A 13,851-nucleotide genomic window follows, 5' to 3' on the forward strand; every position below is an offset into this window, starting at 1 on the left:
CTGTCGGTCCATCCTCTCATCACTGCTCCGGCACTTGCATCCCGCAGCCAGGTAGGCATTCATTTCTCCGAATTTTTCCTTGCAGGTCGGGAAGCAGTAGTCGTCGCAGGGGAGAAGAGGAGGAAAAAAAAAAAAAAAAAAAAAAAAAAGCTTCTCTCGAAAGGTACTTTCATTTCGAAATGGCCGATTTTGCTCATCCAGTTCCCGAGGCTTGAAATCGGACGTGAAAAGAAACCATTACAGGCTTTTCCTTATCAGCATTGTTGTTAGGGTTACTCCGTGCCGAGGCAGGAGAAACTTTCTGTTGACATTTCGACTTTTTGCCCGTCCGAGAGAAGGAGGTGTTTGTTGTGGGGGGGTGTTGCACACGTTTATGTTCACCATCCCTCTCAGGCACTGCTACACTGCGTCCCCACCCGGCGCCTTTCCCGCGGTTCCCCGCAGTCCCGGAGCGGCTCCGATCCCTCTCCCAGCCGCCTCTAGCCGTGACCATCCCAGCCGGGCCCCGCCGAGCCCGAGGAGAGGGAAAATGCGCCAGCAGGAATGACGCTCTCCCTGCCCATCGCTCTTCCGACGCCTCGCACGGAGGTACCCGCATCCGGGAGGGGGGCAGCGCAGGCAGAAGGATTCTTGGGCTGGGGAGTGGGATGGGGAGGTAGCAGTAACCCCCTCCACTGCCCAGGGCGGCAGAGCTGTCTCAGCTGGCTGTCGCGGGTCTCGGCAGCTCACCGGTGCTTCCCGGAGCCAGGTGGGCAGGGGAGCGCCAGCAGGTGGACTGGGGCTTCTGAGCGACCCTCCGCTGCTCCCCCCACCCCCGATCCAAAACCTCGCCCTTCAAAAGGAAAGCGAAGAGGTCCGACACCGCGGAGCGCGGCCGCGAGAAGGCCCGGGGCTGGGCGGGGGACCGTTCATTACCCGTTTCGGTGGCCGGCGCGGGGAAATAGAGATCCTCTTTTCTTTTCTCTCCCCCCTCCCGGCGCCCCCCCTCCCCCGCTTCGCTACGCAACGCTCCCGCGTCGCGTTCAAATGGCCATGTGACAAGGAAATAGCTACTCGCCCGGGCCAGCACTGGCCCGCGCTTTCAAAGTGGCAGCGATCCGCTAGCCGGCTCTGAGGAGTGCCAGCGCGGCGCTCCGAGCCGCCGCAGGCCCCCTTTCCCGTCGGGGTTTTCCCGGGGGGAGTGCGGTCCGGCAGCAACTGAACAGCAAGAAAAAAACCCAAACGGAGCGGGAGGCGCTGTGTTTGGAGGGACAGAGCGGGGGGAGGGCAAGGAGATGTCGTCAAGGCTTTATTTGAAAGCCTCGGAGCGCCCTGCGATTGGCCGGTCCCCATGCCCGTCTGGTGGCGGTGCTCTTCCCCGGCGATCTTCCCCCTCCCCATCCCCCGCTACCAATCTTCCTTCGCCCGCTTTTCGAGGCGGGAGCCATCATCGTGGGAGGAGTTTAGAGCGGGGTGTAGGGGAGGGGGGGGAGCGGAGGGGGTGTGAAGTGAAATGGTGAGTCGAAATTAGTTAAACGGAAAAGAAAAAAAAATGAACAACAAAAAAAAAAGAGAGAGAAATAAAATCTTCTCCAATGAATGGAGGGTGAGAGGGCCGATTCACCGGTGGGGCCCCACTGGGGAGGTATTTGTAGCGTGACGCGCCCGCGGCTTCTCCGCACCCATGACCCCGCGGATAAGATGCACCATCCACTTTCGGCGCGCCCGCAGCCTGCCCCGGGCCTGGGCGCTGGGCTGGCGCATCCTCCGCCGCGTTTTCGGGGCGCTGGGACGGCGCTGGCCGCGGCGCCTTGCCCTGCAGCTGGTCCTGCGGCGGAGGCGCCGCGGGAGCTCCCGGCCCAGGTAGGACACCGGGAGCGGGGCCGCTCGGGGGCGGCGCGGGCGGCCGACGGGGCAGCGGGAGCGGGAGGCGGGGGCCAGCTCCGGTGGCAGCGCCGCGGGGACCCCTCCGCACCGCATGCTCAGATGGCATCGGGAAACACGTTAGGTTTCTACAGGCAGTGTATTTTTTTGTTTTATTTTCTTTTTTTTTTTTCTCTTTTTACACGCAGTAGAAAAATGTCCGGTTCTTGAAAAATTACTGTAACTTATTTCTGCCTTGCCTCACACTTTTTGAGACGTTTTCTGTATAGTTTATTACGAAAATATAAACCCACCACCCCTTCCCATCCTTTTCAGACAGTTTCTTGCAAACAAGGAACATAGCTATTGCTCTGAAGAGAGAAAATGGCCACTGTTCTCCGACCGTGTATAACTTTCCACTCTTGTAAACGACAATGAAATACAGTGGCCTACTTTTCCTTCCCTTGCTGTTACTAAAATATGGGAAATAAGGGTCAGAGCAGCCGAGCAGCGTCAGAAAGTGTAATTAAGATACACTCGTATGAAGGACCTTGAGAGACATCCGAGGCTCGGGCAGTTTTAGAGACTTTTTCTTTATTGCTGAGTGCAAAATCGGATTGTTGTGGCATTGATTACCACACACAAAAAACCAACAATAATAATTAGACATACAGTGAAGCTAAAGTGAATATTAATTTTGCTGAGAATGTGAGGATTGTTCTGCAAAATCCTCATAGAAATTTATTACAGCATTCCACAGCCTCCTTTAATACAGTGCACAGCCTGGAAAGAACAGAGGTGGAAGAGAAGTAGAAATATTTGCCTCAAAATGAGTTCAAAAATATAGACAACTTATTTTATACGTTTATAAATAGATGTATTACATTTTTAACCTTTCATGCTCTAGGACTCAGGGTGTGGAGATAAAGTAATTCAGAGAATCCTAGCTCCACTCTCTGTTTAGATTGCTTTCAATGCCATTTGAATAAAAAGTGTGGGGCCATACACAGAGATGCACACACATACAAAAACTTATGCATATATTTATAAATATATAAATCAGAAAATATAGACCGTTTTCCTTGTTGCCTTCAAATTGCATCATTTTTTGCTTTTGTAGTAGGCCTCATTTCTTCATTCTACACTAAATGGGAGAAAAAGAAACTATAAACTCCGTCTGACCTGAAAAGCATGAATCTTAAATGCAAACATAAGTATGAGGGTGCTAATCACCTCGAAGTAAACTCTCCGTGGCAAGGACAAAATCCCTCATGGATCCAAAAGTGTAGCTATTATTTTCTCACTCTATTTCCACACTTATCATAAATAATGCTACTTTTTTATTCCCTTCCCCTGAACTTTTAATCGGGGAAAATAAGTTTTTATAAAATGCCAGTTAGCTCTAGGCTGCAAATGGCATTTTGAAGGTCCTGGGATGGAGTGAGACACATGTGTGTGTTAAATTCAATTTAAAAAAATAAAACCACAAAACAAAACAAAACAAAAAAACTACAAAAATATAGTATCTAGGGATCGTTTTGTAACTGTAAGGGTAATACATAATGGAGTTGTGGCTGCCCCATCTCTAGAAGTGTCTGAGACCAGGCTGGATGAGGCAGGGCAGTGGGGTGGGATTGGAAGCATTATCTCAGAAGTCCTTTCCAAGCCTAAACGATCTCTGATTGTAAGCTATACTCTGTGAAGTATTTATTCATTAGTACCGCAGTTTTACTGAGTTATGTTTGAGCTTTTGTGTGTGGTTTGATTTTGGCTTTGTTTGTTCAGGACAATTTTTTGATCATTTTGAAGATCAATAGAAACCCCCATGGCACAACTTCTGAATCACTAAAATTAAGGTGATGTTAACCAATATGTGTAATCAGGATAAATATCTTTACAAATATTCTGACATTTTAAACTGATAAGAACGATAATGTTGAATTATTTCTGTAAATAGTTTTGCTTCATTTTTATTGAAACTCAGAACAACTGTTTCCCCACTCCCCTTAAATACAAAACCAGTTACTTCAATGCGACTTCTCCATTGCACTTCCTACCCCTGCGTCTCTTGTGCACTTTTTACCTATTTACAAGCTAGGAAACCCCAATATTATGTTCTTTATAATTTGTCTATTTACAGTATTTAATTAACCCTTGAACCTATTATCCAAATACTTGTTGGATAAAACGTAAATATTTTGATTTTTGTTGTTGTTATTGAAAGGGTGATACTTGCTAAGCCTTAAATAGGGCATAAGATGGCTGCTTTTCTAACTGAAAGTTACCTCTTCCGTCCTTTATGCTCTTATCAAAACATCTCAGAACAATTTGCAGGATTGCTGTACTGTAGTATTAAAATGGATCTGTTTTCAGTGTCAAATATCTGTATGGTTGAATAATGATTCTAAAATTAAATAAGAGCAGAAATGTAGGATAGGGACACTGCTTAACATGATTCGTTATATATTTTTGACTCCTTCTCTTAACTCTTTGCTTTTTTACTCTTAACATGATTTTTTTTTTTACTTTTATACTGCAAAGATATTTTTAATTAAATATCTTTGCAGTAAGGTTTACCTGGGGGGGGGGGGGGGATGGGACAGTGGATTCCCCTCCCTCCCCCCAAGATACAAGTGCAATACAAGGTTCTTTCTCAAAACACACTAGCATAGGCTGGATTATTAGTACCCTAACTCCAGATATGAATCTGTATTGTTATGTTTTGATTAATTTGAGGTCCTTTATTGGACTAGAATTGTATAATATAAGATTTGCTTTTAGAGAGGGAAGAAATCACATTATTTCAATAATGTAATTTAAAATGTTGTGAGTTAAAAACATTCTAGTGGTTTGATATGTGATTTGGAGGGTCAGTAATGTTGGGACATAATAATAGGACAGTATTTGTTGTTTTGCACTATTTTTTAACATAATATAGTGGAGATGGAGATGAAGATACAGATAGGCCCTCTGATTTGAAGTGACATCTTTATTTGCGAACACATTGACATGTCAGTGTGCATATTTTTTTTTTCTTTATTCTTCACAGAATTAACTAGGTTGGAAAAGACCTTTAAGGTCATGAGTCCCAGCTATTTTTATACTTGTATACTCAGAAAAAGATATGCATTCCTATATCTATACATACAGATGCATAAAATCCACAGTCGATACTATTTCACAGAAAACAAGGCTAGGCAGTGATACCTGCAACCCTGCCGCATATCACTACTGAAAATTTTTACTGAAATTTTAAGACACTTGACAGACATAACCAACGGGGTTTTCTCCTTGGATTTATCTCTGTGTGGCTGTCATTAATGTCAGAGAGCACAAGAAGAACTGGAAGATGCTTTGCCTTTTGGGTGGGGGATCATCTTACTTTCTTGGACTTTACAGACTTTTAAAAATCCACTCTTTAAAACACTATTTATTCATTTTTAATTTTTTTTAAAAATTATTTATTTGTTTTAAACTGCCTATCTGTCCCGAGGGCTGCTTTGCACCATGCATTGTAGAAAAAACACGATATGGTGGGAGTTCACCACCAGTCCCTGGCAAGCAAGAGTCTCGCCTCAACTTTTGGACCCTGAACTTCCAATGCCACTTGGCCCAGAAACTTGGCAAGGGAGGCTCCTAAAGCCACTAAACAAAGACATTTTAGTGAACCTCTGACTTATTCCCTTTATTCAGGGATAAATCTGTTTTTTCTCCTCATCCGAGGATGTCTCTGCTTTTGGCTAACAGTAAACATAAAATCGCTGTGTTTCTCTTTTAGCTATGCAGAGCTATTCGGGCATTGTATCTGCACAGTGGATACTTCTGCGGCATCGCACCGGTCTCCTGCAAACAAACAAACAAAAAACAACAACAAAAAAAAGGAGATTAGGGAACTGACATTGGGCGCGGGGGGAGGGGGGAAAAAAAACACCAACAAAAAAAAAAGGAAAATAAAACCCTGAAAAACACCCTTATCCCCCCCCCCCCCCCCCCCCGCCTCCTTTGTAAAAGGCAGGAACTTCGAGGTGGCAGAGTAAAAACTTCACGGCGCGGGTCGTGGGTGCCGACCACCCGCTCCCACTCGACGGCCGCGGGGGGGTCGCTTGGGGCGGGGGAGTGTGACAGGCGTGCGTCTGGGCCTGCAGCTGGGAGACGCCTGGCAGAAAGACAAGGGGAGGAGCCAGATGCTTGGATTTTGAGGATCTTTCATGACTGCAAGGCGAGATTCTTCTGCCTAGCCTCCGGCTGCGCGGCTGGAGCTACACCTTACCCTGGGGGGCTCTCGCCGCGATTCTCCTAGTCCCGGGAGGCTCTGGCAGGGCTCGGCTGAACCGATCCTATTCTATCCGCTGCCACTAGGTTCATTAGGTTGGTCGCAGTCTTGCTGCGGGCACGGCTCCCTTCCTCATCCGGTCCGCCAGCTCTCGGCAGGCACAGGACGGAGGGATGGACCCCCGACCCACCACTCGGATGGGCTCGGGCAGGGCAGGACCCCTTTCGGAGACAGAAACCAGAGGCATCAGTCGCACAAAGAGTCCCTTCTCTGCTCCGGGAAAGTTCAGGTCCCTCGTCCCTTCCTCATGTCGTCGACCCACCTGCCCCGCCCGAGGCAGCTGCCGTGGAAGCTGTTTGCCCGTGGGTCTGCGCCCCGCTCCCCTGCCCTCGCAGCCCGCCCCGATATGGGGAGAGGTTGGCGGCTCAAGGCCGCCGCCCCCCATCCCCTCTCCCCGGTGAGAGAAAAACCCCGCGAGAACCGCCCGTGCTTGAGGTGGGGATGAAACCGTGCTGCCCTCCGAGGTGCCGTGCTTGAGGACCAGGCTGCCGCCATCCCGCGTCCTCCGCCGCCCTGCCGGTGCCCCTCGCCCCGGGCGGGTGCGCGCGTTTTACCTCAGCGGCGGGGAGCCGGGGGAGAGCGAGAGCGGACACAGCGCTGCTCCGCTGGAGGAGTGCCCGGAGCGGGGAGGGGACGGGAGGGGCAGGAGGGGGAGCGGGTGAGAGGGGCGGCCGCTGCCCCCGGGAAAGGAGGAGCTGGGTAGCAGCGGCAGGCGAGATCGCAGCCGGGGGAGAGGGAAAGCCAGCGGCGGCCGTGCGGCTCAGGTCGGCGCGGGGTGATGGAGGGGTCCCCCCGGAGCGACGGCGACCGCCTGTGCAGCGCCGCCGCCCGCGGGGACCACGAAGAGGTGAGGAGGCTGCTGCAAGCAGGCGTGGATCCCAACGGGACCAACCGCTTTGGGAGAACCCCGCTCCAGGTACGGAGTACGCTGGATTTGCGGGGGGGGGGGGGGGGGGGTAGGGGGCGGGAGTAGGGGGCAGGGGAAAGCTCTGCCACGACGGCGGGGAAGGGTGGGCATTTCGTGTTTAGAATGAATTTTTATTGTTATGGTCGGAACCGTACTCCAGCCGCCGCTACCTGAATTCAAGTGTGACTTTTGCTTTTTACTAAGTCCAGCCATCCTGTAAGCCCAAGATGGAGACTAGAGGGGAACCGCTGGCAGCAAACGAATTTTTCTAGGAGATACTCTAGAGGAGAGGTTGGACTGCAAAATCCCCTTCCAGATAACTTATCCAGATAAGTTTAGGGAATGATCTGCCCTTGGACCAAATTTCTTGATTTTTAAAATATAGCCTGAACAGGTCTTTCCCCCCCCCCCCCCAGGAAATCGAAATGGTGTCCCTTTCTAGTATATTCACAAGCAAAGAACCTAGAAACTGTGTTGATAAAAGTTTTAACTTGAAACTAGGTATATATTAGTAGTCGCCTCTTTTTTTTTTTTTTTTCTTTTAGTAGTAGTAATTTTAATATTGTCTATCCATCTATAGTGGCAGTATTTATTGATAGATGTTAGAAGTACCAGTATGTAGAGCGGCTTTCCAGGCAGTTTGAGAGTTAAAAATGTATTATATTAATCGACATACTTAAGTAGACACTTTAAAAATATTCGTTGAACAATTAATATACTGTGATTTAAATTAGAGTTTTGTATCTCACGAAGATTTTTCGAGTTTTTAATTAAAGACATATATTTGATGATTCATCTAATGTTCAGCTAAGCTGAACAGCTATTTTGGTCCTTGAACTTTACATGAAAAATGAAATATTTTTCTGAAGTGTATTACCGAGAAAGGCTCTCAGAAATTTACTCGTCTTACTTCTGTTTTATGTTCAATTTGCAGATGAAAAGAATCTCCAAACTCTTATAAATTATCTCTTTCCTTTCCCCATTTCAGACTAAGTTCTCTTCCTCTTGTCAGCAACTTGCAAAATGGCTGACACTCGAATATGTGGACAATCTTTTTCTTTCTGGAAACGAATAATATCGGGAATTTAGATATTATGACATTCATGAGTATTTTCACACTTGTACTATAAATAAGCCAAATTATTTGAAGTGGACAAACCAAAGTCCCTAGATAAAAACTGATAGAAAATTGTCTCAAGATAATTCTCAAAGTATTAAGCCGCAATTTATGGCAGTTAAAATTACACTGAAAATGACCAGGACAGTAAGGGAAGTAAAACCCCATGTACAAATTTATTTTGGCTTTTGGTTGATTGAGGGGTTTTCTTGTGGGTTTTGTTCAGTTGTGTATGATCAAACATTGCCAAAAGTTTCTGCTACCGGCAGAAAAGCAGACTGTCATTAGGAATTTGCCATTTAGACATTATCATTCAGAATTTTCCATCAGTTAAGTTTTGTGCATTGCTTGTGAGAGCTCAGCAGCTGCTCTCACACCTCTCAGAAGAAGACAGAGATGAGGGAGGAAAAAGAAAAAATAAAAAGAAAAAACATCTTGGTCCGAAACTCAGGAGGGGAAAAATCGAAATATCCCCACCGAATGCCGAAAGGAGCCACACCCAGCTGCATTTTCCCATTGCTGCGCTGACCGTTGATAAATCAATAATGCATTCTAAGTGACAGTAACCTTAATGCAAGATCCTACAGGTCCTTTGCTGCCACAAAATACGTGGTGTGTATATATAGTATACAAATATTTACAAACTCTTCGTGTGTATAAATATATTTAATATATGTGTATGTCTAAACATATTTATGATATAGATACATGCACTATTTATTATATAATTACATAAACAGTGTCTGTATTGTGTGTATATATCTGTACACACACAGAGCTGGTCTGTATCTGAGTATAAACGTGGGTGTACACATATGGGCTTATACATACACCGCAAGTACCATTTATACCATGATGTATATAAATTATATAAATGTGAAGCAGAACATACACGTGTTGTACCTAGTCTGGAAACCGCTAGCTAATATTTTTGATTTATCATCTAATCATAGACCATCTCGGGTTGGAAGGGTTCGGATAATCGCAAATGGCTGTCACAATGTGTGCAGGTCACGACTACAAGTAGCCGACACAGCAGAATTACCCCCCAAAAGAGAAGCCGGTCCGGCCGCCGCCAGCCCCGGCTGCCCCCCGGACCCTCCGCGGAGGCGGCGCCCGGCGGTACTCGGGGCGGGCGGGCGCTGACGCTGTCTCTCCCCGCAGGTGATGATGCTGGGCAGCCCGCGGGTGGCCGAGCTGCTGCTGCGGCACGGAGCCGACCCCAACCGCCCCGACCCGCGCACCGGCTGCCTCCCGGTGCACGACGCTGCCCGCGCCGGCTTTCTGGGGACGCTGGCGGCGCTGCACCGGGCCGGGGCGCGCCTCGACCTCCCCGACGGCCGCGGCCGCCTGCCCCTCGACGTGGCGGCGGGGGGCCCGCACGGAGCGGTGGGGCGGTACCTGCGCGACCCTCCGCCCCTTCCGGGAGCAGGGGGGGCCGCCGAGAAGGCTGCGCGCTGACCCGCCCCCGGCCGTCCCGCCGAGTCCTTGTCCCCGCGCTCCCTGCAGCCCACCTCCCCCGCGAGCATCCCAGCCGCCGAGTCATCAGCGAGCCATTGCGGATGGCGGCGCTCCCGATGTCCGTCTGCTGGGAAAAGTGCTCCTTTGTCCTGTTATCTCCAGGGCTCCTCCCGTGCATCCCGGGCACTCCGGCTCCCGCCCCTGCGAGAATACACGTGCCGAGATTTTCTCTATTTCCTGAAATAAAGAGGGAAAAAAAAATCCAAAACACAATCAAGACTAGCTCTCCTGCTTTTCCCTCTCATGTTCTTCGGCGGGCAGAGCACAGGTGTCAGACGGTCCTTTTGAGCTCTACTGGGAAAAAAAAAAAAAGTTCGTCTTTTCCTCTTTTTTTTTTTTTTTTTTTTTTTTTTTACAATAAAGCTGCTTAGAGAAGTGACAACGCTATGTTTCCCTTACCGGCTTGCTCACTGCTCACTGCCCTGCAAAGCTTTGTATTTTAGTTATTCCTTAAGAACCTTTTGTGTTGTTGCACTCCAATGTAGTGAACACTTTAGCCATATAATTCATAAATTTAATTAATCCCCAGAGCTTCTTCCCTCACCAGCCCACTTAACGTACAGTTTTAACACCAAGATGTAACAGTGATTGAATAGTAAAAATTTCAACACTGATCAGCATTACAGTGTGGGAACTGCCAACATTTCATGTAGCTGTATTTATGGAAATTCGTGAGAGAAATAATTGGCAAATAGTTACTGCATAGTTTTTTGCATTTGGAGACCCCATTTGCTCAGAAGATACAGACAACGAGCTTTTCATTTTTAAAACAGCTTTCTGGGTCTCTAAACCAGATATTTGGAAACCACAACAAATTACCGAATTTGGTTATAAATCTGGATTTTTGCACACTTTTTTGTTTCTGTTTTCTGTTTTTCCTGTGTAATTTCTATCATCTACCCGATGTTCATGTTACATGTGATTAAATACCTGCTACTTTTCAGTAATAAAACATGAAAAAGATTGGCTTAAAAATAATTCACTCCTCGTGTTCGAGTATTTAATGGCTCTGCATGCAGCACTACTTAGTTGGGTGGTGTTATTTCAACTTCGTTCATTGCTTTCAATTTTTCTGTGTGTGTGTCTGCATAAATAAATATGGATACACACAGCACACAATTACGCAGGTCAGATATCAGGATTTTTCCAGCTATACATTAGTTAAGCACATACACACAGAGTTAAAAAAAGTCAAATCGTTTATTTCCTTCTTGAAAACAACACTTTAAGTACAAAAAGAAAGCTCATCTGTAGTTTGTACACACTTTGCATAATTTATGATCTATGTTTAGAAGTGGGAGCGTAGCAGGGATGCCGAATCATTTTCCTCTCAAAAAAAAAAAATAAATTATTTCTTAGCTCTTTGCTCTTTGGGGGACAAATGGAAAACGGAGAGCGAGCCCCATCACAGAGGATGTTTGGTGTCTGGGAGCGAACTCATTTGGAGCGGGGCGGGTGGGACAAGTCGGACCCAATGATACTGGTGGCTCCCTTTCCAACTCAGAATAGCCTGTAATTCTGAGAAGGAACTTTTCGTTTTCTCTCCCGACCCTCCCGGCGGGCGGGAGCCCAGTTCAACCTCTCGAGCTGGGGACTGAGGACAGGTGTTCGGCAGAGCTCAGCTGGCGCGGCGGCAGCGCATCCATTCACGCATCATCCATCCCAGCCTCTGGGCTCGTGTCCCGGTCCCTGCCGCCGGCCCTCCTGCCTGCAGGCTGCCTATCCCGTGGGAAGGAGGGCCAGAGCTCCGGGAAGTCCCCTCCGAAACATGGCAGTGAGAGTGGCATTCACACCGGGATGCCCACAGCGTTTTCACCAGCCTCTCCCCACTCGGGAAAGCTGTGCCAAAAGAGTGTAACCTTCCCAGATGCTTTGGCCTCAGAACTGCCGAAGCCCAGAACTTCCTTGGGAAGTTGCCTGAAGAGGATGGAAAGTTCAAGGCATGGAGTTGTGTATGGTGATTTCAGAGGTGGTGAAAATGTGGTTCATTCTTTGGACAAGGAGCCAGCAGTGCTATGAGCTACAAAAACCACACCTCAATTGCATGCAAATGCCAGCATCTGAATAATTTGACAAGATATTTTTCAATTGTGGTGTCCTCTTAGAAAAACAGAGTTTGCTATTACACACTACAAAAAATTAGTCCTTTAGAACATGACTCCCAAGGCAACATCCCCTCCAAATTCACCCAGGTTTATTGTGTCTAAGGGTCTGCAGGCTTTAAATCCCGTGTTCAAAGTCTTTGAAAGCTTCAGGGGAAACAGAGAAAATAAAAACTGTTTTAGAAAATGAAGTCATCATCCCGTGTAGCCTCGAACGAAGGTGTGGAAGTAACACCAACAGTTAAACATTAACTGCATTGTCTACTTACACAGAAAATAAGCCTCATGTACCTTAAATCTCAGGGAGAAAATAGAAATGCTTGGAGCCCTCACAGAAGAAAGTGAGGATTTGAAGATGGAAAAGGCAAGCCGAAGTACCAAGTGCTGGAGAGAACTTCTGAAGACATTTGTGTCTTTTAAGTGCCCTGGTGGACCAATCACTCCCAGGGAAGAGATGATACACCTAGTCATTCTATTTTTATTATTTTTAATCAGATTTCAACCAATCCTTAACCGACACTCACTGAAGTAATTTAACTTCTTTTTTTTTTTTTTTTTTTTTTTTTCCCCTCAAACTCACAGGAAAAAGAGGCAGAAGTAGTTTAAAATACAGTATGAACAGAAGACAGAACAATCTTTTTCTTTGTGGAAATGTCTCCAGAGGACCAATATCTCTGCATTCCTGTCTCTCTTACTATGTATTTGTAAGCATCTTCATGCTTTTGGTAGAAACACTTGCAAATAAAGTGTTTCTGTGCTGGAAAAAGTCCAAGAAGGTGTAGTGAAAGGAGAGGTGGTCCTTAGGAGTTTAAAACTAAGAATCTTGTAACTAAAGGTGTCAGGCTGCCTCCCAGAAAGGTACACAGATAACTGCCACTGGACCTGGCACTACTCTTGTTATTGAGTGTTAGTTCAGGATTGAGAGTGGGCTGTGAGAAGCCCTGTTTACACCTTCAGCTTCAGGCAAATAAGGACCAAGGGGACGAAGCATCTAGGGTTTAGCTAGACCATCAGCAGAGGTCATGGTATTAGACATACCCTACTTCCTGCAACTGAACTAGGTAGCTTCTGCTGCCACTGATGTAACAAAAAAACCAAACCAACCAACCAAACAAAACCCCTCAAGCCAAAACTAACAACAACAAAAAGAGCAAAAACCAACCACCACAAACAACAAACGAAAAATCTCACTAGCAGGAGGAAACCCGAAGTCCTGCCTGCGCGAACTGCCGTACGAACTACTGTGCCACGCCCGTTTGCCCGCTCCGGGTTGCCGCTTCCCGACAGCCCTCCCTTTATCACCCCCCGCCGCTTGCCGGAGGAAAACCCCGCCCTGCGCCTGGGCGGCTAACAAGAACCAGTCACTCCTTTCAGGAAGCAGCCTCCCTCATGATTTCTAAACAGAAACATTCTGCGCGGCAATCTAGAATTGAGAGTTTGACCTCCCAGGTGGGGAAAGTGCCACCATCAGCACCTTTTTCTCTCCATGGTGCTGGTTGTTGGCAGGTAAGAAAACAGGCATGCTGAGACCTGGGCAGAGGGTATCCAGAACAGGGGAGAAAAACACAGGTCCAGCTCAAGAAAGAGGTGCCTGGGGAAAGCAGAGACAAACACGGCTGCCTGCGCCTGCCTGAAAGGATGCACCAGGGACACATATCCCCATCCCACTCCATGTCAGCCTGGGCTAATGGTTTTGATTGGGTTCTTAATACTTGTCCTTGCAGAAATCCAATGCATGTGGCTGATGAGCAGTGGCACTTAAAATCACACAGCAGACCTTGCTTGGTGGAGCGGGTGAGAGGGCATTCCTTGCCTATACAGAACAAGCACTTGAACATTTCTGGCTTTATGTTGCTGGTTTTTTGTTTGTTTGGTTGGTTGGTTTTTTATATTTGTTTTCTCTTTAGGTGGCGAGCAGCCTAAGGGCCAGAGAAGAAAATGAGGGTCAACCCAAGGTACCAGTAACACCATGGAGTGGAGAATTTGTACTAAACTGATCCAAGGACAGAGATTATTCCACTGTCCTCAC

At 47.3% G+C, this 13,851-nt stretch overlaps 1 protein-coding gene across 3 annotated transcripts; it reads left to right on the plus strand.

Annotated features, from left to right (window-relative positions):
• Nucleotides 1-220: 220 nt before the first annotated feature.
• On the plus strand, nt 221-10,683 carry LOC119696047 (cyclin-dependent kinase 4 inhibitor B-like). 3 transcript variants are annotated; one of them, XM_038125561.1, is made up of 2 exons: nt 221-588; nt 9,364-10,683. In XM_038125561.1, exons 1-2 carry the CDS (start codon nt 544-546, stop codon nt 9,658-9,660), a joined length of 342 nt encoding a protein of 113 aa, XP_037981489.1. In that variant the 5' UTR covers nt 221-543; the 3' UTR covers nt 9,661-10,683. The 3 variants fall into 3 exon arrangements, with proteins under 3 accessions (XP_037981489.1, XP_037981487.1, XP_037981488.1); XM_038125559.1 differs by lacking the exon at nt 221-588 and adding an exon at nt 1,506-1,842; XM_038125560.1 differs by lacking the exon at nt 221-588 and adding an exon at nt 6,863-7,091.
• Nucleotides 10,684-13,851: the final 3,168 nt, after the last annotated feature.

The sequence above is a fragment of the Motacilla alba genome, chromosome Z (genome assembly GCF_015832195.1).
Source record: "Motacilla alba alba isolate MOTALB_02 chromosome Z, Motacilla_alba_V1.0_pri, whole genome shotgun sequence".
Lineage (NCBI taxonomy): Eukaryota > Metazoa > Chordata > Aves > Passeriformes > Motacillidae > Motacilla > Motacilla alba.